The sequence below is a fragment of the Melitaea cinxia genome, chromosome 30, assembly GCF_905220565.1.
Source record: "Melitaea cinxia chromosome 30, ilMelCinx1.1, whole genome shotgun sequence".
NCBI classification, from domain to species: Eukaryota; Metazoa; Arthropoda; class Insecta; order Lepidoptera; family Nymphalidae; genus Melitaea; species Melitaea cinxia.
In genome coordinates, this window is record NC_059423.1 from 5,932,393 (window position 1) to 5,953,641 (window position 21,249).

Below are 21,249 nucleotides of genomic sequence, written 5' to 3' on the forward strand. Positions count from 1 at the left end.
CTACTCAATTTTACTGTCAACCCTATTATCCATTACATAATTATAAAAATAATTATAAATATTATCAAGAATGTCGATGACACCACATTTAGAATACAATACCCATAACAATAGGGAACAGAAGAGTATCTTTGTAACGATGTCTACCCAGTAGCGTCTGAAAAAGAAAAAAAGAAAAAAATAAATAAGTAAACATTTTGGTACTATTTTTAATGTACTATTTAGTTAATAACAAAAATGTGTCTATCAGAAATATGAATTTCCAACTTTTATACTGTCGAAATTCCCAGAAAAAAGTTGAAAAAAGCTGCTATATTTTATAATATTAGTTAATTTTATCAACGATGCCAATGTGGGCGCTAATAATTCAAAAAAGTTTAATAAAAATCACAAAAAATATTGATAAAGAAAATGTGTGTGTCAGCTCTGATACGTTGACGTTCACCCCTTAAGAACTGTAAATGCTGAAATATCCTATATACATATACTAGCTGACCCTTCAAAAGTTGTTTTGCTACATATGTTATTTACCCCCTTAATCCCCTCCCCCTATAACTTGGGGAGTATGTTATTTACCCCCTTAATCCCCCCCCCTTAACTTGGGGGTATGAAAAATAGATGTTGGCTAATTCTAGGACCTACCCGAAGCGCACACAAAAATTCATAAAAATCGGTCCAGCTGTTGTGGAGGAGTATGGTAACTAACATTATGACACGAGAATTTTATATATAAGAATAACTTTTCCTTACAAGAGATTAGAGTATTCGTTGCATTATTACCAGATACTTCACTTTTCAGTCAGTATCTAATTTTATTTATGTCATATGTATAATTTTATTACAAATTATTGGTATCAAAGTCACGGTCAGATAAAAGGGTTGTTGACTTACAGAGGAAGTGATAAGAGATGCCTTTAAAAAAGCATTTTAATAATTTCGCTATTCCGATATCAATGTACAATACCATATCCTACCATATCCTTGATCAAAGTCCATTTGTATTGTAGAAACAATTATTTTAGCTCGAAAACGAAAAAAAACCGACTTCAAACTACATAGTTAAATAATAAAATAATAAAATGTTAACGTAAGAAACGCAGCAGCATGTGAAGTCATCGATACAGATTGCTATCAGAAACACCTGATAGTCGGTTCAGCCTATTACAGTCTACTGTTGGACATATGCCTCTCCAACACCTGGTAGTGACTATTATGGTAGAAAATTATCCACAAACCTGCAGTGGAGGTGGTGGAAGGCAAATAGGAGCAGAATTTTTATTAGTGAAAGATGAGGGAGGAGGGGGTACCTAAAAATTAACACTCTTCTACATGTGTACTGGTTGAAAAAAGTAGTGTAACAATTACCAGCTCTGTCTTCCAGTACTTTTTCCCACTTGGGTCACACCAAGCTTACGACCCACCTGATGGTAAGCATGCACCTATGGACACCTGTCACACCATTTTATAAGCGTGTTGCTGACCTTAACTCTGTTATAAAAAAGTTTGTGTGTACTTATGTACGCACGTAAGGAGATATACTTCATTGGCTAGCTAACTTCACGTTGCTAACTTCTTCTTCGTTGACTAGCTAACTTCAGGGTGTCGGTTTTTTTGTGACGGTGTTCGCGTGTATTCATTGGCTAGCTAGCTTCACGTTGCTAATTTCTTCTTTGTTGACTAGCTAACTTTAGTGTGTCGGTTTTTGATGCCAGTGTACGCACGCATCATAAAAATTTACTATTATCATTTTTCATCAACACGCCAAAAAAAGTAAGTATAGCTTCAAAAAGCACACTTAGGGCTGGGGCAACCTTACTGCTACCTGCCTGCTGCTAGCTGTGATCTTTTTTTAGGTTAATTGTCTTCTCAACAAGATTTTTGCTACCCTTATTTCAATAAATATATTTATACTAGCTGACCTGGCAAACGTCGTATTGCCATTGTTATTAAAAAATAAGGGTTTATGGTAGAAGGGTAACAATTTAGGGTATGTATTTTTCATGCCAAATCATAATAAAATAAAAAATTAATAATTTATCTAAAAATTAAAAAAAAATTTGGGGATGAAAAATAGATGTTGTTCGATTCTCAGAATTCATAAGAATCGGTCAAGCCGTTTCGGAGGAGTTTAACAAATACAGCGACACGAGAATTTTATATATTAGACTAGCCAATACAAGCGACGTTGTCTGCATTCCATTAGCTGTTAGTAGCCCCTTTTCAAGCATTATTTTCGAGACAAATGGTAATTTATATCCTTTCACAAGGTTTTCTCCATCTTTATACCAAATTTCATCAAAAAGCCGTTAAATAAATTAGGCGTAAAAATGTAAGAGACAAATTAGTATGGATTAATGTGGATAACTGCTGGAGCGACTGTACCTATGCGTAAGATTACCGGTGTAGGCTGAATGAGGATTGCGGAAAATCGGGAAGTCTGGTGCGAACTTGAGGAATTCCTGGAACTTAGGAACTTAGGAATTTCCTGCTCAAAATATGGAGCAGCCCGACTGGGGTAGTACCTCGACCTTACAGAAGATCACAGCAAAATAATACTGTTTTCAAGCAGTATTGGGTTCCTGTTGGTGAGTAAGGTGACCAGAGCTCCTGGTGGGATTGGGGATTGGGTCGGCAACGCGCTTGCGATGCTTCTGGTATTGCAGGTGTCTATAAGCTACGGTAATCGCTTACCATCAGGTGAACCGTACGCTTGTTTGCTGACCTAGTGACATAAAAAAAAAGACTGCAATAAGCTGAACTGACTGATTGGCTGACTGATTATGGATAGTATTAGTTGATTAATATAATAATATGGTATTACAATTAATCCTCCAAACTTACATTCTATGAAGTTTCCTAGCTCTCGGTAGACTTGCTGGATCCTCGTTACAAACATAATGTCTTGTTCCAATAACATAATCCCTTAAATATTCATCTCGATTCAGCTTAGAAACATCTGTGAAGAAAACCTCGTTTTCTGCTTCTGTAATTCTCTTCTGTAAGGATAGGAAGTTATTGTTCTTGAAGTGCCATTCCTTAGTGGTGTAGTACTGAAGGATGTTAAGGCCGTGGCTGATTCTTTTATGTAAATTGACCATGCTGTAAGAATAAATTTGTAATGAAGATACCAAAATAATATTGTTTAGTACTACATTAAACTTAGGAACGTGAATTTATGTTAATTTTATTTTTATTCTTATTTACTTTTTAAAAATTTTTTTTTGGTCGTACCAACTAAGAAACCTTTGTGGGCTCATACACAACACTTTGCTGAAGATCATGACATGATCAAATTCATAGTTTACGATTCTATAAAGGTCAGCTTAATAGAAAAAAAGTAAAAAGGTTGTCTGTAAGAAATCACTGTCAGTGATAAGACCCTTTGCACTTTATTCAGCATGATTTTTTCTCTTCTTTGTAATTTTCTTATTGTAACTGTGCAATAAAGTGTAAATAAATAAATAAATATTTTTTAAAGTAATTAAAAAATCAAAATATAGTGACAAATACTTACAAAGTTTTTCGCCCCAATAAGAACAGCAACAGATCTACAAAGTACGCTGGTAGAAGATGAACAAAGATCACAGTCAGTTGATGAGTGAACCAGTACGACTTGATGGTGCCGCCAGGGTACCACAACGCGACTGTGTAAGGGTAGGTGTTGACCCATTTCTCACCTTGGATAAAAATAATTTTACACTTTATTGGAGTAAGGCATAGCAGTAAATATCCTGCTCGAAATTCGGGATAAACACGACCGGGGAAGTACCTCGACCTTGCAGAAAATCGAATTTAAAATAACACTGCTCTCAAATAGCATTTTGTTCCTGTGATGAGTAAGGCTATTATAATTGCAGGAGTATATAGGCTACGATAATCGCTTATTATCATGTTTATCAGTTAGCTTGTTTGCCGCTATGATCGTATACAAAAAAGTGTGTGTGTCAGCTCCGTCGCACTACTGGAGTTTACTCCTTCAGATCGGTTTGTCTAAATAGGCACAAAAAGGCTTGCTAGTCTAAGAACAAGATTAATACCATATCAAATGGTAAATAAACGAATCAAATAACGTTATTAGAAAACGTCGATAGATGGCGTTAACAAAAACGTAACTAGGTCATTCGTACAGTAGATTTTGATCCTCATATTTTTTCGCTTTATTTGAAAATAGATTCTTAATGAGTAAGCTTCAATAAAAACTCACCTAACTCAATAACTTCTCGCCACGTTATCTTCTGGACTCCGGATAGTGTGATATTGAAAATGCGTACATCTTTTGGCCTGCAATATTATTAATATGCTTTAAAAGAACATTTAAAGGTAGTAAGTTGGCTGCATATAAATTCATCGTCAGTCATAAATCTATCGCTAGTAGGCAAAACCAGCGATAGATATTATAGCTATTTATTAATTTATTTATTTATTTTACATAACATAACACAATGATTTTAGCCAGTGGCGTAGCGGGGGGAGGTACCATGCCCCGGGCGCTACTCACAAAAGGGCGCCAAATGGTCCGCAAAACAAAAAATTGTTGGACATATATGGTTTTTGAATGGGGGGGGGGGGGGGTAAAGAAGTTATTGTGTCCCGGGCACGAGTTAAGGTCACTCATTTTAGTACACATCAACATATTCACTGATGAGTAAAGTTTTCACAAATTCAATATACATTCTTAAGCTATTACAGCCAGACAAAATAAATTGTATTAACTGAAGTGAAATGCGCTATTGCTTTCGAACAATAAATAAGCGACTTAAATTAAACACATTAGTAATGACAGTTTTGTTAATGTGTAGCTGTGGAATTTCTTGCTGATTCTTCTCTGATGCCAGATTTATATTTTGAAGCTACCATAGCTTCACTTTTATTTATAATTATTTAATTAAAGCAGATAAAATTATAATTTGTAATATAATCGTTCGAAAGAGCTATTGAAACTTACTTCGGAAAGATAATTTATGGTTTTTATTTTTAAATTTCGACTTACTTATCCAAAGCTGTGACGTAAGCTATAAGAATACATCCGTTGACTACGACATCGACGGGAATGGCGTCCGCTTGGTATGATGGCTCGCAGTGCATTGTTCGAATCACACCTAACGTCGAAAATCATAGAAATAAAAAAATAAGCATTTTTAACATACGCATGGTAGGGCGCAGCAGGGTATATCCTGCTCAAAATCTGGAGCAGCTGGGAAAGTACCTCGATCGAGAAGGTCACAGCTAAATAATACTGATTCAAGCTATGTTGTATTCCTGTGGTGAGTAAGGTGATCAGAGCTCTTTGGGGGTTTCAGGTTAGGGTTGGCAACGCGCTTGCGATGCTTCTAGTGTTTCAGGCGTCTGTATATAAGCCACGGTAATCGCTTAGCACCAGGTGAGCCGTTAGCTTGTTTGCCAACCTAGTTGTATAAAAAAAATACACACACGGTTGTCTATTCCTATGATGAGTAAGTTGAGTGATATAGCTAATTTTTTAAAAATATATACATAAGTAATTACTTTTAATACATAGCTATATTAATAAATACATATTTTACGCTCGGATTTGAGGTTGGAATCAAACCCGCAACCCCTAGAGCAGAAAGCAGTCACTGCAAACTGCGCCAGTTCGTCACTCAACTGGGTTCATGCTTCAGTCGTTTCGAACAATTTCACTCGTCATATATCTCTAATAATTGTGTTTGCTCGCAAACGAAAAAAAACCGACTTCAATTACATCGACAAATAATACAACGTAAGTAGACGAAAAAACTTAACAATCGCACAAATCGTCACCACGATTTTTGAAGTTTTCCCTCGATCTTTCTGGGATTCCATCATCAGATCCTGGTTTCCTTATCATGGTACCACAACTGGGATATCTCCTTTCCAACAAAAAAGAATTATCAAAATCGGTTCATAAACGATGAAGTTATCCTCGAACATACATAAAAAATATATCTATATATATACGGTCGAATTGAGTAACCTCCTCTTTTTTTGAAGTCGGTTAGAAAAGAGACACGACATAGTTTAGAATCTAAACTTTAGATAATTTTTGTCCTTTACCTTTTCCACTACCAATGATAAGTCCTGTCGGTCCATTCTTGTTATCGACCCAGCCTGGCATTGGTTCTTTCCAAGCTGCAGTAACTGGAAAAAATCTTTCTGTTTACTACATGCCTGTAAATGTTACAAAAATGGTTTCTCCCCGTATAATGGATATTTTCTTGTAAAAATCTATATGACTAAATCTACAAATTTTGGTTCATAATATACATAAAAAAGTAAATAGTCAGCAGTTAGCGCAGCAGTTAATTTCATTGGTTGAAATTATGAATTTGTTTATATTGTGTTTAATTAATAATTACATAATTCAAATGAATTAGAAATAAGAGAGATAAGCATTTTAACTTTTTAACTTTTACATCTTTAACATACATATACGGACGTCTATTCGTAAGCTAGTCAGCTTAATGCCTGTGTTATAGGTAACCGTCGACTGATAGCTCCTTTTTTGTCATAAGTATACATATATAAATAAATACACATATTACGCTCACAGTCGGGGTGAAAACGGAATCCACAATCCCTGGACCAGAATGCAAGAATGCAGGGCCACACAGCGCCAACGGCTAGTAATAAAAAAAGATTTGGTACCAATATGAACACCTTAAGACCTTACTCACCAATAGATGGTCTTCCAATAGCGATAGGAAACTTGGAGCTGTACTCAGCCACTAGATCTTCGGTTATTGCCTTTGTGTAGGAGTAAGTGTTGGGTTCGGACGAAATTAGTCTGAAAGAAACGTAGCTCTTTGTATGCTATTTTTGACATTTAATTCCATAATTATATTGTTGTGATTCAGTTTTGAAATCAGCAAAACAATTTAAGAATGATCTAGCAGATGTAGCCTTCTAATTTTGTTAAATTTTGATATGGGAATGATTCCTACGTGAATTTTGACGAAATCAAAAGTTGAAGATGAATATTGAAAATATAACAACTAAAGCATATTGCTTAATTAGCCCCAGTAAATAAAATGGCATAAAAGCCCTTAGTACTACTAAGGATAGTTTTCTTAGGAAATATGATGTTCCTTACTTCGGCTCCAAATATTCCAGTGTATTATCATCAAGCCACTCCACTAGATCGATAATTTTCTCAGGATTATGAACAGCGGGGTATAATTTTTCCTCCAACACGCTCAATTCACAACGACAATATGCAGTGGAGAGATGGACAAATGCCTGAAATGTTTTATACAATTGTACTTGATGACTTCTAAATTTTACAGAAAGTAATATGTCGAACTATTTTAATTCTATATGAGTTTTAAGCTTTCACGGTCGAAATGAACGCCATGATCACTGATCACATCATCATTACTTCAGACTATCGCAATCTACTGCTGGACATAGGCCTCCACAAGTTCGCGCCAAAAATGACGTGAACTCATGTGTGTTGCCCATAATTACCACGCTGGGCAGGCCGGTTGGTGACCGTAGGGCTGGCTTTGTCGCACTGAAGACGCTGCGGCCCGTCTTCGACCTGTATATTTCAAAACCAGCTGTTGGATGGTTATCCCGCCATCGATTTACTTTTTAAGTTCCAAGGTGATAATGGAACTGTGTTATTCCTTGGTCGCCTCTTATGACAGCCACGGGAAGAGAAGGGGTGGCTATATTCTTTACTGCCGTAGCCACACACATGATGGTCACGGATGACTCATGTTAAATATTATCGCTTTTGCGTTGCCCAAATATTGGCAGTATCAAAATGATAATCGTTTTAGATTCCATAAACTAAAAAGTGTTCAATTTTGGCTCCTATTAATTGTTAGTACCTTAAGATTTTCCATTGTTTCAGCTAATTTTAGAACACGTAGCGTACCCGTTGTGTTCATGTCGACAGCATCTTTCAATTTCTGGTCAAATCTGAAAATATATCGTCGTTAAAAAATAATATATTGTCGAAGTGGTTTAAATATAATAACAGACATTTTTATTTATATATTTAATAAAGGCGTACAAACTAAGTACATAAAACAACCTTGTACATTATAACAATATCACAAAGTTACACAATTAAGCATTTAAATTAAAGTTTTTACAACATTGTTAAAATTCCACTGTAATCAGTAAAAAAACCAAAACTCTATTATAATTATACATCAAGGTCCACCACACTTTAATTTTTTTTTTAATTGGCCTAATGAATCTTCGAAGATGTCTATGTCTATTTTAAGAAAAACTGCATGTTTTGCATGAGATTAGGCGGTAAGTTATCTATGCACTTAGACTTATTATGTATTAGCTGTGCCCGCGACTTCGTCTGCGTGGAATCCAACAAAATATTTATTGTTCAATTCGCAGAGGTACACAATACATAAATTTTGAAAATAAAAGTAGCCTCAGCTACTCCTTATTACATCAGCTATCTGCCAGTGAATTTCCTGTCAAAATCGGTCCAACCGTTTCAGAGATTAGCTGGAACAAGCAAACCGACAGACAGACGGAAAAATTGTAAAAAATGTTATTTTGGTATATGTACCGTGTATACATCTACATGCATTTAGTAAAAAGCAGTTATTTTAATATTACAAACAGACACTCCAATTTTATTTATTTTTTATTTGTATAGATGTATAGATAACATGAAATAGTTTATATATTCTAAAGAAGCTTATCCCTGGACGATATTCTGGGTGTACTCAAATTAATTCGATTCAAGACCTGAAGAAAATTGCCGCCAAGAGCCTGATTGCGTTTCTATGAAGGAAGGTAGTTGAAATTACGTTACCGGTCATTATAGTTATTGAGGTGCAGATTGTTTTGTGTTCTAGATTTAAAAAATAGTCTTTTTAAATTTTTTTTTTTTTTACCTTTTCAATGCGCTGTACGTAGTTTTGATACACTGCGTACCAAAGAAAGCAACAGTACTCAATGTTACTGCGTATCAGTGCATTATATAGGGTCTTAAGAGCTTATATTGATGTTGAAACTCTTTGGTATTACAATATCTTGAAAACTTTTTTTAATAACATGATTTATCTGACGATTACACCGCAACTCTGAATCTATAATTACGCCTGGGTCTCTTACTTCCTCTACTCTTGTCAAATACTTATTAGCAATACGGTACCCAGAATTATATTATTGCGTTTTCTAGAGAATTTTATAACTTGTCAATATTTATAGTCATAGAGTTAATTTTTTATCATTGAGCAATATCGGTAATATCACTCTAAAATAACTCATAGTCAAATTCATTCAGTACGACTCTGAATATTTTTAGATTATCTGCATATAAGGAATTCAGAATGTTTAATACATTTAATGTTATCAAAAAATGAGCCAAATAAAATAGGTTCCAGAATAAATACTTTTGGAACACCTGGCAAAGGGGTGCAATAATGTGAAGTATATCCATTTACCACTACCCTCATTTTGCAGTTTTTAGGTAGGAATTGAACCACAGCAACGTCGAGTCATTTATATAAAATTTATTTTTTAATTTCTAAGAAGTATATTATGGTCCACTTTGTCAAACGCTTTACTTAAATCTCCATAAATATCATCTACGTCCTCGCCTGAACCCATATGTGATAACAACTGCTTACATTTTTTTTTAAATATTGTTTTTAACACTCCAAACAAGAAAACATCATAAATTAATACAATTTATATGAGTACGCTTGCCTATTACTACATTTTTTTATACAATAAATAAATGTACACACTACACCCAGACTTGGGACGGGAATTCAACCTAAAACGCTTACAATACAAAATAGAGTTACCACAAACTGTGCCAGTCAGTAAAGCATGACGATTAAATGAGCTAGTACAACGTATTTTTTATTTACTACATAATACGAGTGCTCTCCAGCTGTGATATTTATGAAGCTTGAAAATTATTTATTGTTATTTCAAAACAATTATTTGGACTTGTGTGATTTGTATTAATTTCTGCTTATTCTTGATAACCGCTTAGTGGTGATTATAATCGACAACATAAATAGCAGTCGAAGATTCGTTTCCCTCTCATTGCAGATATTTGTATTTTCAAAAATGTTTGTTTTAGGTTTTGGTGTATTTCCTTGTGTTTCCATGCCTTGCCTCAGTGACTACGTAAGTCTGTCGATCCCGGTTGTTTTAACAGTCACCTGGGCAATGGCGCCCACGGATTAATTTAAATCGTAATGTTTATATACAAACATAGATATTAAAGTGAAACAATAAAACCCATGGTTTATTTTGAATTTTTTTTGTTGTAATCACAGTTTAATATCAATTTTTTTTTTGTTGCGAGTATAATTTTTTTTTTATGTTATCTTGTTTGATGAGTATATCACCTGTAGATATTAGTAGTATTTTGAGTTTTGACAATTGTCAGTGTGTAAAGAAAAAATTTTAAAAGTAAATAATTTTTTTTTTTTTTTGCATTTTATTGGTAGCAAATCATATTTGCAATTATTCATTCTTGTGTGCACTGCATATTGTGCCTTGGCATTTTGTTTATTTTTCTTTTAGGAAGGTTTTGACTTTCAAAAGTTTTCCGTGAAGACGTTCTTTTGACAATTGTTAAGATTCAGTAGTTTCTTAGACATAGTTACATTTATATTTATTTATTTGATTAGATTAGTTACTTTTATTTGATTTAGAGGTTGGGGTTATACCATACCACACTTCAAGTTGTTTTGATAATTCTGATAATTTAGATTATGTATTTTCTTTATTTTATTCTGGGTTCATATAGAGTTATATGAACATTTCAACTGACCAATGTTAAATTGTATTTGGTATTTCATAGTAAGTTGATTGTTTTTGTTTAGAGTTATTATAATTTATACCTAGTTTAGGTTATATATTTTTTTCTTTTTGTTGAGTTGTGTATATGAAGGCTGTGCCACATTGATTATTTTGACACAAAGGCTGTATCACACCTTACAATTTTGTATGTTATTTAGTATTATTTCTTCTTTTTTCTGTATACTTTAGATATATTATTTTGTAATGGAAGCATAGTTGTTGAGATATTATTTAAGAGTAGGCTAAGTTTAAACATTTCTTTTTTTGTTTTTTTTTTAATAGTATGCTTAAATTCCGTATAAGTAATTTTGATTTATGTTGAAGCTTTTGTAACCTTTTTTTTTTTTAGTAACGATAATACCACCGGGATCCATTTTTAATATCTTGGCTGTACCGATTTTTTTTTTTTTTTTATAAATCAAAATGGAACAAACTTTTGTGCAATTTCACTCTCTTTTGAAAGACGAATTAACTTATGAGGTGTCCATTCGTTCTGAAACGCCAGCACCTACTGTGCTTGGTTTGAAGAAACAATTAAAACATTTAATAACAGAGATTCCTTCTGAATCAATTTTGGAAACGGACATTGATGCTGAAACCGAGTTGGAGGTTGTTTCTCAAAAACTTCAGGATTTAAAAGATTTAATTAAGAAATTTGAGGAAAATAAAGAGCGACATATTCTTTGTAGGGCTAAAGCTTTAGCGTCACATTTATATTTCAGAAATTTAAGAATACATTCTTCCGAGCTCACCCTAAAAGGTAAGAGGAGTGAGATAAGTTCAAAATTGGATATTCTAATTTCAAGATTGGAACCTAACAATGATTGGGCTCAGGAAAGCGAATCCTTGACTTCAGACAGCTCCACAGTAGAATGCACTGGGGACAAAAATGTCGCCAAGTGGAAGTTAACTTACAATGGACAGGGAGACCCACGTAGCTTCATCGAACGTGTGGAAGAATATAAGAAGTCTTATGGAGTTTCAGATTCGAAGCTGTTCATTTCTGCCTTTCATCTGTTTACAGGTAAAGCTTTGTTGTGGTTCAGAGGAAATAAATCATTAGTCTCAAATTGGTTAGAATTAAAAAAGTTATTTTTGGAAGAATTTGACGCAGTCGATTATGATCACAGGTTAATTGGGGAAATCAGAGCTCGTACGCAAGGCCCCGATGAACCAGTGTGTATTTATTTTTCGGTAATGTTCTGTATGTTTGCGAGATTAACGACTCAACTTTCTGAAAAACAAAAATTAGACATTCTTTTACATAATATTCGTCCATGTTATTCCGAGCAACTGGCCCTAGTAACCATAGATTCAGTAGCGGTTTTGAAAGAAAAGTGTCGTAAACTAGAGGCTGCCAAACAACGTTCTGCTTTATTTTTGGAGCCCAGTAGTAATAAAGCACTTCTAAGTTCTGAGTTTGCTTACAAACCGAATTCAAAACAGGTGAACACAGTTTCGGCGACAGCGGTTAAGGTTAATAGGAGTGAAAATAATAATTTGGTACAGTCAATTAGAAAACTTTGTTATAAATGTGGTAAGGGTAACCACAACTTTAAATTTTGTAGGGTTGTTCCGAGGTCTCTAAGGTGTTTTTCGTGTGGATTGCAGAACTACACAGTTAAAACATGTCCAGTGTGTAGTAAGAAGCCTTTGGTCAGACAACCACTTTCAGATAAAAATCCAAAAAACTAATATACCAGGACTGTGCAGAGACACAATTACATAGTGGTGTCAATTATAGTAAAACAACTTGCATACCTGACACAGTTCTGTTTTCAATTAATGAAAAAGATGTTAGACCACATTTACAGACTTCAGTAGACAACTTAGAGATTACAGGATTACTACATTCCGGTGCTTGCGCGTCAATTTTGGGTAACCAGGCGCACAAGGTTTTTTTGAAAATGGGTTACAAATTACATGTGGATAATGACACCACATTTTCTGTGGCAAATGGGGACCAACTCCATTGCTTGGGTTACATGTTTATTCCGATTACTTACAATTCTATGACTCACATTATTAAATTTTTTGTAATTCCATCTATTGTGGTAGATGTTATTTTTGGTTGTGACTTTTGGAAAACGTTTCAGTTAGCGCCAGGAATTTTTGATAATTTGGAATTGAGTAAGGCACCTTCAAGATTTTATAATTTAAATGTTATTGATAATGAACCAGTTCATACCATAAAATCTTTTTAATCATTAACAAACCAGCAAAAAGAATTAGCGAATTCAGTAGTAAATAAATTTTTGGATATTTCATCACAAAGGATAGGTTTAGGTAGAACTAACTTGATTGAACATATTATTGATACCGGTGATGCTTTACCTATTAAGATTAAACAATATCCACTTTCTCCGGAAAAGAAAGATGCATTATGTAAAGAACTAGATAGAATGCTGGAATTGGATGTAGTCACTCCTAGTGAGAGTCCTTGGAATAACCCAGTGATCTTGGTTAAAAAGGCAAATGGAGACTGGAGATTTTGCTTGGATTGCCGTAAGTTAAACTCAGTAACCAAGGGGGATTCATATTCGATTCCGTACATTCCGCAAATTCTAGATAGCCTAAAAGAAGCTAAATTTTTGTCATCAATTGATTTAAGTTCTAGTTTTTGGCAAATTCCGTTAAGTGAAGATTCTCAAGAGAAAACTAGTTTCACAGTTCCGGGTAGGGGTTTGTTTAAATTTAAAGTTATGCCTTTTGGCTTATGTGGTGCTCCAGCACGACAACAGAGATTAATGGACCGGTTATTTAATCAAAATTTTTGTAACGATATAACGAATGGGAGAGTTTTTTGTTATATAGACGACATTGTGATTTGCTCTTCAGATTTTGAAACGCATTTAATTTTGTTAAATAGAGTTTTGGATAAATTAGAAATGGCTAAATTGTCTATAAATTTTGAAAAATGTAGTTTTTTTCGGAAATCATTACGTTATTTAGGGTACATGGTAGATGAATTCGGGTTACGAACTGATCCAGAGAAGGTTGCCGCGGTCATGAATTTTCCGACACCAAAATCCGCACAGGATGTAAAAATATTTTTAGGTACATGTTCCTGGTATAGACGTTTTATTAGAAACTTTTCGACTATAGCAGCCCCACTCAATAGATTAACTAGTAAAGGCAAGAACGCACCAAAATTTGAGTGGAGTGAACAAGCAGAGGTGGCATTTAATACTTTGAAAAATGCACTAGTAACGGCACCTGTGCTTGCGGTTCCGAATTTCGACAAGCCATTTAAGGTACATTGCGATGCTTCAGCTTATGGAGTTGGCGGTATGTTGACACAAGAGGTAGATGGACATGATCATCCCATCGCATATGTCAGTAGGAGTTTAAATAAAAATGAAAGGAATTACAGTGCGACAGAACGCGAAGCTCTTGCTGTCATTTTTGCAGTGGAGAAATTTCAAGCTTATTTTGGTTCAAAAACAATTACGATTATTACGGATCATGCATCGCTTAAGTGGTTTTTGAATTTGGAAAATCCCTCTGGGAGATTGGCCAGATGGGGTTGCAGATTGTCACAGTATAATTTTATTATTGAGCATAGAAAGGGTAGTGATAACGTAGTTCCGGATACCTTGTCGAGACTCATAAAGGTTGATGTGATTAAAGTTGGTCGAAGTAGTTCGGGACAACAGACTATCGTTGATGACTGGTATGACAAAATATTTAATGGTTGTAAAAATAATCCAGCCAATTTTCCAAATTTTTGCATTTTGAATAATAAATTGTTCCGTTTCAGTAAATGTAAATACCAGCTTTTGAGTGAGTTCGATTGGAAAGAGGTAGTCCATAAGAGCGACATTAATAGGATTTTGAAAGAAAACCATGCAGACCCAACTGCTGGTCATTTCGGCGTGTTCAAAACTCATCGTAGAATATCACTTCGATACTTTTGGCGCGGTATGTACAAGGATGTGGTTGATTATGTTAAAAATTGTGATGTTTGTGCTGCTTATAAGCACACAACAACAGCCACTCCTGGTTTATTAGGAAAACCAAAGGTCTGTAGTAGACCGTTTCAGGTTATTTCTGCTGATCTGGTAGGACCTTTGCCCAGATCTAGATCAGGTTTTACGTTTCTTTTTGTAGTAACTTGTTGCTCCTCAAAATATACAATGTTGTTTCCGTTAAGGCGTGCCACAGGTGCCGCTGTTGTAAAGGCGCTTGAGAATTTTGTTTTTCTGAACCATAGTGTTCCGGAAACCGTAATTGTAGACAATGGATCGCAATTCACGGGTTTCGAATTCCGTAATCTCATAAAGCGTTACAATATTCCGAATTTGCATTACACACCATTGTATACACCACAAGTAAATCTTGTAGAGAGGTATAACAAGACTGTTATGACTGCAGTAGCTGCTTTTGTGAAAGACAACCACAGGTCCTGGGATGAAAATTTGTATAAAGTCCAATTTGCCATTAACAGCGCGGTAAACGAGTCCACTGGTTTCTCCCCGTTTTTTCTTGTCCATGGAAGAGAACCGGTACTAAATGGTTCCTTTTATAAAGACTCGGATAAGGATTACGAGGTAGGAATGCCATATTCCTCATGCTGGAAATTTTGGAATTTTACAGGACATATTTCGTCAAGTCAGACAGAATTTGTTCCAGGCTCATGCAGAGAATGCAACGCATTATAATTTGCGGCGCAGACCAGCACGTTATGCGGTAGGCGATATTGTGTGGAAAAAGACGTATACACAAAGCGATGCTGAGAAATTTTTTACAGCCAAGTTGGCTCCTAAATATGAAAAGTGCAGGGTAGTAAAAGTTTTGTCACCTCTAGTGTATGAGTTGGTTAGAGTTGCTGACAACCATCCTATAGGTACTTGGCATATTAAGGATTTTAAGAGGTAAATATTTAGCATTTCATTTTTGTGGTCTTTACTGTTTGGATATTTAAGTTTCGACTATATTCAATTAGTTTTTTTTTTTGAGTGTGTAGTGATGTACTGAGTTAGCAGTTACATTACCATGGTTTGAATAGGGATTGATGAAGTTGATGTAAGTAAGGTTAGGATGCTTGAGATTTGAGTGTTCGTGGAAGACTAGCAAAAGAGAGTAAATAACTTGTGATGCTGATATTTACTGTATTAAGATTTTGGCTGATTGATACATTGTATTTTTTTTTTTTTGGATTGTTCCGTGTATTTTCCGTTTTGTTTAGTTCCTGGGTTATTGAATTTTATTTCAAGATTCTGATTTCAGGTCTTTGTTATGTTCAGTTCCAGGAAAAATTATTACTTCTTATTTAGTACCAAGTCTAATAAATAGTAGAAACTTTTACATTTTTTCTTGTGATTAGTCGCTAGAAAGGGCGCACTACTGCACATGATTTGAGTTCAAACATTGTCTTTTGACAATTGTATTCCGGCGGTTGGCAGCAAGGAGTGAGTCACCGTGGAGATAGCTTCATTGCATTTAACAATGAGCTGGGAGGTGATGTCAAGGTGCTCTCACTTAAGCACATTTTGATACACCGCAATATTATTATTTTTTTTCTTTTGCTGTATATATAGTATACGTTAGTGTTTGCATTTTTTTTTTTAAGTGTTCCGGATAGTTTAGTTGGAATTTCTTTAGTTCAGGTTTGAAACGCTGAGGGCAGCGTGGTTCACCCGGTGAACCTTTTCGTAAGGGGGGGGGGGGGTATTGTAACGTAGTAAAATTGTGGTGCATAGCGACATCTAGTTCTAGCCGCGGTATTACTATTGATCCTGGTATTGAGGTTTATCTAGCGAAGCTTGCGGGCTCACTAGATGGCGTGCTTGGAGAGTTGCTATGTATTTGCACGGTTTTGTTTTTACATTGTTTCATATTTAAATATTTATTTAATTGCTTAGGATTTTTGTCTAAATTGTTTTTATAAATAATATTTAAAAAAATAAAAATATATAGATTTCTTTCGGTTTGCTGTATTGGATAAATTTTTAATTTTGAGTGGCAACACTGCCAGATTAAAGGATTTTCGCTTCGACCATGATTGGGAACGGCGAGGGAAAGATTTCACGTTTTCGTGTTTTGTTGGCCAGGTTCGCCTGCATATTAAAAAGTATGTCTCTGAAGTAGAGAATAATAATTTTTATTTATCTCAACAATGATGGTGAGTTAATTTCGATATTTTGGTGGGACCTTTTCCTTTGTGTTTGTGATAACCTTTAGGTGTCATATTAACTCGTAATTTACTTTTGTTACAGCTTCCTTGTTTTGTTTGAAATAGATATTTTTATCTGATTTCGGGGATGGTGGGATCGAGAGATTACACATATGCAATCTACTCTGGTAAGATTTCAAACCATTCTTTTAAATTTTGCATCGGTTCGATTCCGCCATTTTGACAACGTGTTTTCTTTGTTTCAGGGTTTTCTTTCTTTCTTCCTTTCTTTTTATATTTCCTTAGTATTTTATTGTTTTATTTTATTATATTACGTAACTAATTAATAGAAGTATGACTTTAGAAGAAAATACACTTGGGTTACCATGATGTAGGAAAAATTTAAATATGAAAAATTTATAACTTGAAATTAAGATGGAACTTAAATGAGTTACAAACAGAACTCAAACTTAAAATTATATTTCGATTTCATTCTGTCATTTTCGTTAAACTTCAATCATCGAGGCCTGGATATTTGAATTTGGAATTTAAATAAAACACCAAAAGGTATCTTTTCAATATTTTGAAAGCTGAGTCTACCGTGGATCACCAGAGCAATGAAACATCTGTCCGTATTAAAGTAAAACCTTTGGGCTGGAGATCCTGCTCATCGAAACTTCCTGTTGAAACCTTAACACCCGGTGGATGTCCAGAGCAAATTGACAATTCAAGTAATTGGTATGAATTAATGCAGAAGAGGTACAGACTTTCTCATTATTTAGTTGATCTATGCTTATTTACAAGGTTATTTGATTTCTGGTGGTATACTCGTTAAGCTCATTATACTCGTTAAGCACATTATACTCATCACGTATTTTTTTTTACTGTAGTAAATATATTAAGAACCTTCTCTCTACGACTGAGCAACCTTAGTATTTGTTTAAATTGTAATTTCTGAAGTGATGGTTTTGGGGTTAGCTAGGTAGGCTTATTTATTATATTTTGTTACATGAGGGTAAGTGTAAAAATGAAAATTAAACTACCTTAATGTTGAATATCTAGATGGTTTATTATGTAAATCTTTTTTTTTTCCTACCTGCTTAAAATTTGTATTTGGTCCTAGCCCTAAAGATATATCACTATTTTCTTTGTCAACGGCACATTGTATTCCGAAATAGCCGGGCAACTTTTTCCGTCAATGTGTCGGGTGGCAATACCGATCGCTACTTATGGGAAAGAAGTTTTCAACCAATCCGCAGCGATACAGCAGGATAGAGTTCCAACCCTGCTCTTGCTAAAGTTTCAAATTATTTACAACAAACGTCTTACCTTACGCAAGCAGCGCTATGGAAAACGATGTTGCAATGCTGCTGCAACTCCTGGCGGTCATCGTTGGAGATACCCAGCTCATCTTCCAGGATATCTCCAGAGACCAGCTTCAGTTTATTGAAGACATCTGGATCCTTCTCTCGAAGATGTTCAAATATCTATAATAAATTACCTTGGAGAATCTTTAATAAGGAAATTGATGATAGGAGTACACTCCTAACTTTTATTTAATATAATACTGATCCAGTAGATATAAAATGTATGTGTAATGTAATATGTAGAAGTGAAATTAATAGATAAACCGTTTTATTCGATGCAGGATGACATCTATACTAATATTATAAAGAGGTAAAGTTTCTAACTTTGTTTGTATGTAGAGGGTAATCTTCCCCAATACTGATCCGATCATGAAAATTCTTTCACTAAGAGAAAGCTACACTATTCAGGAGTGACATAGGCTATATTTTATTGTAATTGAACAAGAAATTCAGTAAATAAGAAAAATATTAAAATATAATATCAAAATGGTAAATAAACTAGCGCCATATATCGCTTTTAGAAAACAATTTATTAGTCTTTCGACGTTATTAATTTAGTCTTATTATTTAACAAGACAACATATAGAGCAAGACAACATATAGAGCAACATATTATTTATTTAAGTGCTATAAAATTTGTTCTTTAAAGTATTTTATTTGGTTCTGTAATTTAAAATAATAAATACGCGGGAGCAACATATTATTTATTTAAGTTCTATAAAATTTGTTCTTTAAAGTATTTTATTTGGTTAATATTATAATAATTAACGCCCAACGAAGTGGGCACGGGTTGGCTAGTAGTTGATAAAGATGTGTGGACTTATGACGCTGTATTTCATGCAAGGTATTACTAATGTTTGTAGGGGGTAATCTTCGCAAATAATCCAATCATGAAAATTCTTTAACTAACAGAAAGTAAAGCTATTCAGGAATGCTATAAACTATATTTTATTGTTATTGAACTACAGTGAATAATAATACATAGTATATGTAAATCAAGTCGGAGAAATGCGAGCGAGATGAAAACTTTACTATATACTTGCATCAGAAATAATATTAACGCCCAACGAAGTGGGCACAGGTCGGCTAGTACTTTATAATTACTCTAGGAACACAGTGCACTGTTAAACTGTTAATTGTTTTTACTGCACTGTTTATCACGTCGATTATAAATTTTTCTTTATATAAATCAATAAATAAATAACATTTTTATGCGCTACTTACCCTATTGTTACAGAGTGCCTTCAACCTCTCTTCTCCACTTACGCCTTTCTTCTCCCTCATCAAGAGATAAATTGTGTGGATACCGGGACAGGCTCTCAGTAATTTTTCTACTAGTGCCTGCAAACCAATACTACATATCAACCATCTTATTTTTTTTTTATGTCACTAGGTCGGCAAACAAGCGTACGGCTCACCTGATGGTAAGCGATTACCGTAGCTTATAGACACCTGCAACACCAGAAGCATCGCAAGCGCGTTGCCGACCCAATCCCCAATCCCCCCAGGCGCTCTGGTCACCTTATTTACCAACAGGAACACAATACTGCTTGAAAACAGTATTATTTTGCTGTGATCTTCTGTAAGGTCGAGGTAATATCCCAGTTGGGCTGCTCCATATTTTGAGCAAGAAATTCCTGCTGTGCCCTACCTCAGTAACCAGCAAGTTGAAGTGGTGGGCTAGTCCAGTGTAACGCAGGATCGATAGCCACTAAAGCAGATGTTTCCTTAAAACTATCGATGATCTGTGCAAGATCGTCAGAGGAACCTGGATATCTGAGATATTTGACGCGAAGTTTTGAAGACCTATGTCCACCTGTGTATTGAAATAGGCTGAAGCGAAGACAAACGGGACAGGACGGGAGTAGTATTGACAACGCGCTTATGTTCTGGTATTGCAGACGTCCATAAGCTACGGTAATAGCTTACGATCATAACTCCCATATGCTTTTTAGCCACCTTAGTACTAAAACAAATTCCAAGCCTTTTTGTATACCTGCGCTAACAAATCTAAACTTTGATTATATTCTCCGTTTACTGTCACAATACAGACAACGGTTAAGTGTATCTCTTTACATATAATTTGATCAAAGATTAACAAATATTTGTAAAAGATATACACATGTTAGCAGGGTCTGGGCGTCAGATTCAGAACACACATACCCCAGAGCGGCAAGCAGGGTCACTGCACAATTGCTTGAACTGGCTAGTCAATAAATGGCTTAATTTCAAAATTATCTTACCTTCCCAAGAAATCCAGTAGCTCCAGTGATTAAGACGCGTTTCCCTTCGTAAAATTCTGTCACTGATGGAATCATATTCACCGTTTACTGTAAATAAGATAATACATTCATCATTTCATCATCATTTCAACCTGTCACAGTCCACTGCTGGACATAGGCCTCCGCAAGTTCACGCCAAAAATGGTGTGAACTCATGTGTGTTACCCGTAGTCACCACGCTGGGCAGGCGGGTTGGTGACCACAGGGCTGGCTTTGTCGCACCGAAAACGCTGCTGCCCGTCTACGGCCTGTGTATTTCTGTTGGATGGTTAACCCGCAACCGGTCGGCTTTTTAAGTTCCAAGGTGGTAGTTGAACTATGTTATCCCTTAGTCGCCTCTTACGACACCCACGGGAAGAGAGGGGGTGGCTATATTCTTACTGCCGTAACCACACAGCAATACATTATGCAATATTATATCATACAATAAGATAATACATTAGTTCATACCAACTTCGTGAAACTCGAAAGTATATTTTTTTTATGTCACTAGGTCGGCAAACAAGCGTACGGCTCACCTGATGGTAAGCGATTACCGTAGCTTATAGACGCCTGCAACACCAGAAGCATCGCAAGCGCGTTGCCGACCCAATCCCCAATCTCCCCAGGAGCTATTATAGATATATCTATACAAATAAATGGATAAGATGCAGCGTGTTTCGGAGAAGGTTTTAATTCATTATAA

General features: G+C 35.1%; 1 protein-coding gene and 1 long non-coding RNA gene across 2 annotated transcripts; one reads left to right on the forward strand and one right to left on the reverse strand.

The window, feature by feature from the left end:
• Nucleotides 1-20,612, reverse strand: LOC123668125 (putative fatty acyl-CoA reductase CG5065). The gene is made up of 12 exons (XM_045601917.1): nt 20,526-20,612; nt 19,507-19,623; nt 18,245-18,402; nt 7,833-7,923; nt 7,091-7,236; nt 6,675-6,784; nt 6,055-6,138; nt 4,991-5,099; nt 4,205-4,281; nt 3,515-3,677; nt 2,842-3,099; nt 1-157 (listed from the first exon to the last, which is right to left on the reverse strand). Exons 1-12 carry the CDS (start codon nt 20,598-20,600, stop codon nt 1-3), a joined length of 1,545 nt encoding a protein of 514 aa, XP_045457873.1. The 5' UTR covers nt 20,601-20,612.
• LOC123668166 lies at nt 16,760-17,098 on the forward strand. The gene is made up of 2 exons (XR_006745518.1): nt 16,760-16,924; nt 17,019-17,098. It is a non-coding gene; the product is annotated as an uncharacterized LOC123668166 (long non-coding RNA).
• Nucleotides 20,613-21,249: the final 637 nt, after the last annotated feature.

Excerpts from the sequence above, each read along its gene's own strand:
- LOC123668125 (XM_045601917.1), bottom strand. The coding sequence starts at position 20,600 with ATGATTCCATCAGTGACAGAATTTTACGAAGGGAAACGCGTCTTAATC. Across the intron at positions 6,785-7,090 it reads CTGGAATATTTGGAGCCGAA|ACTAATTTCGTCCGAACCCA; the intron begins GTAAGGAACATC and ends CGTTTCTTTCAG. Across the intron at positions 6,139-6,674 it reads TATTGGAAGACCATCTATTG|TTACTGCAGCTTGGAAAGAA; the intron begins GTGAGTAAGGTC and ends GATTTTTTCCAG.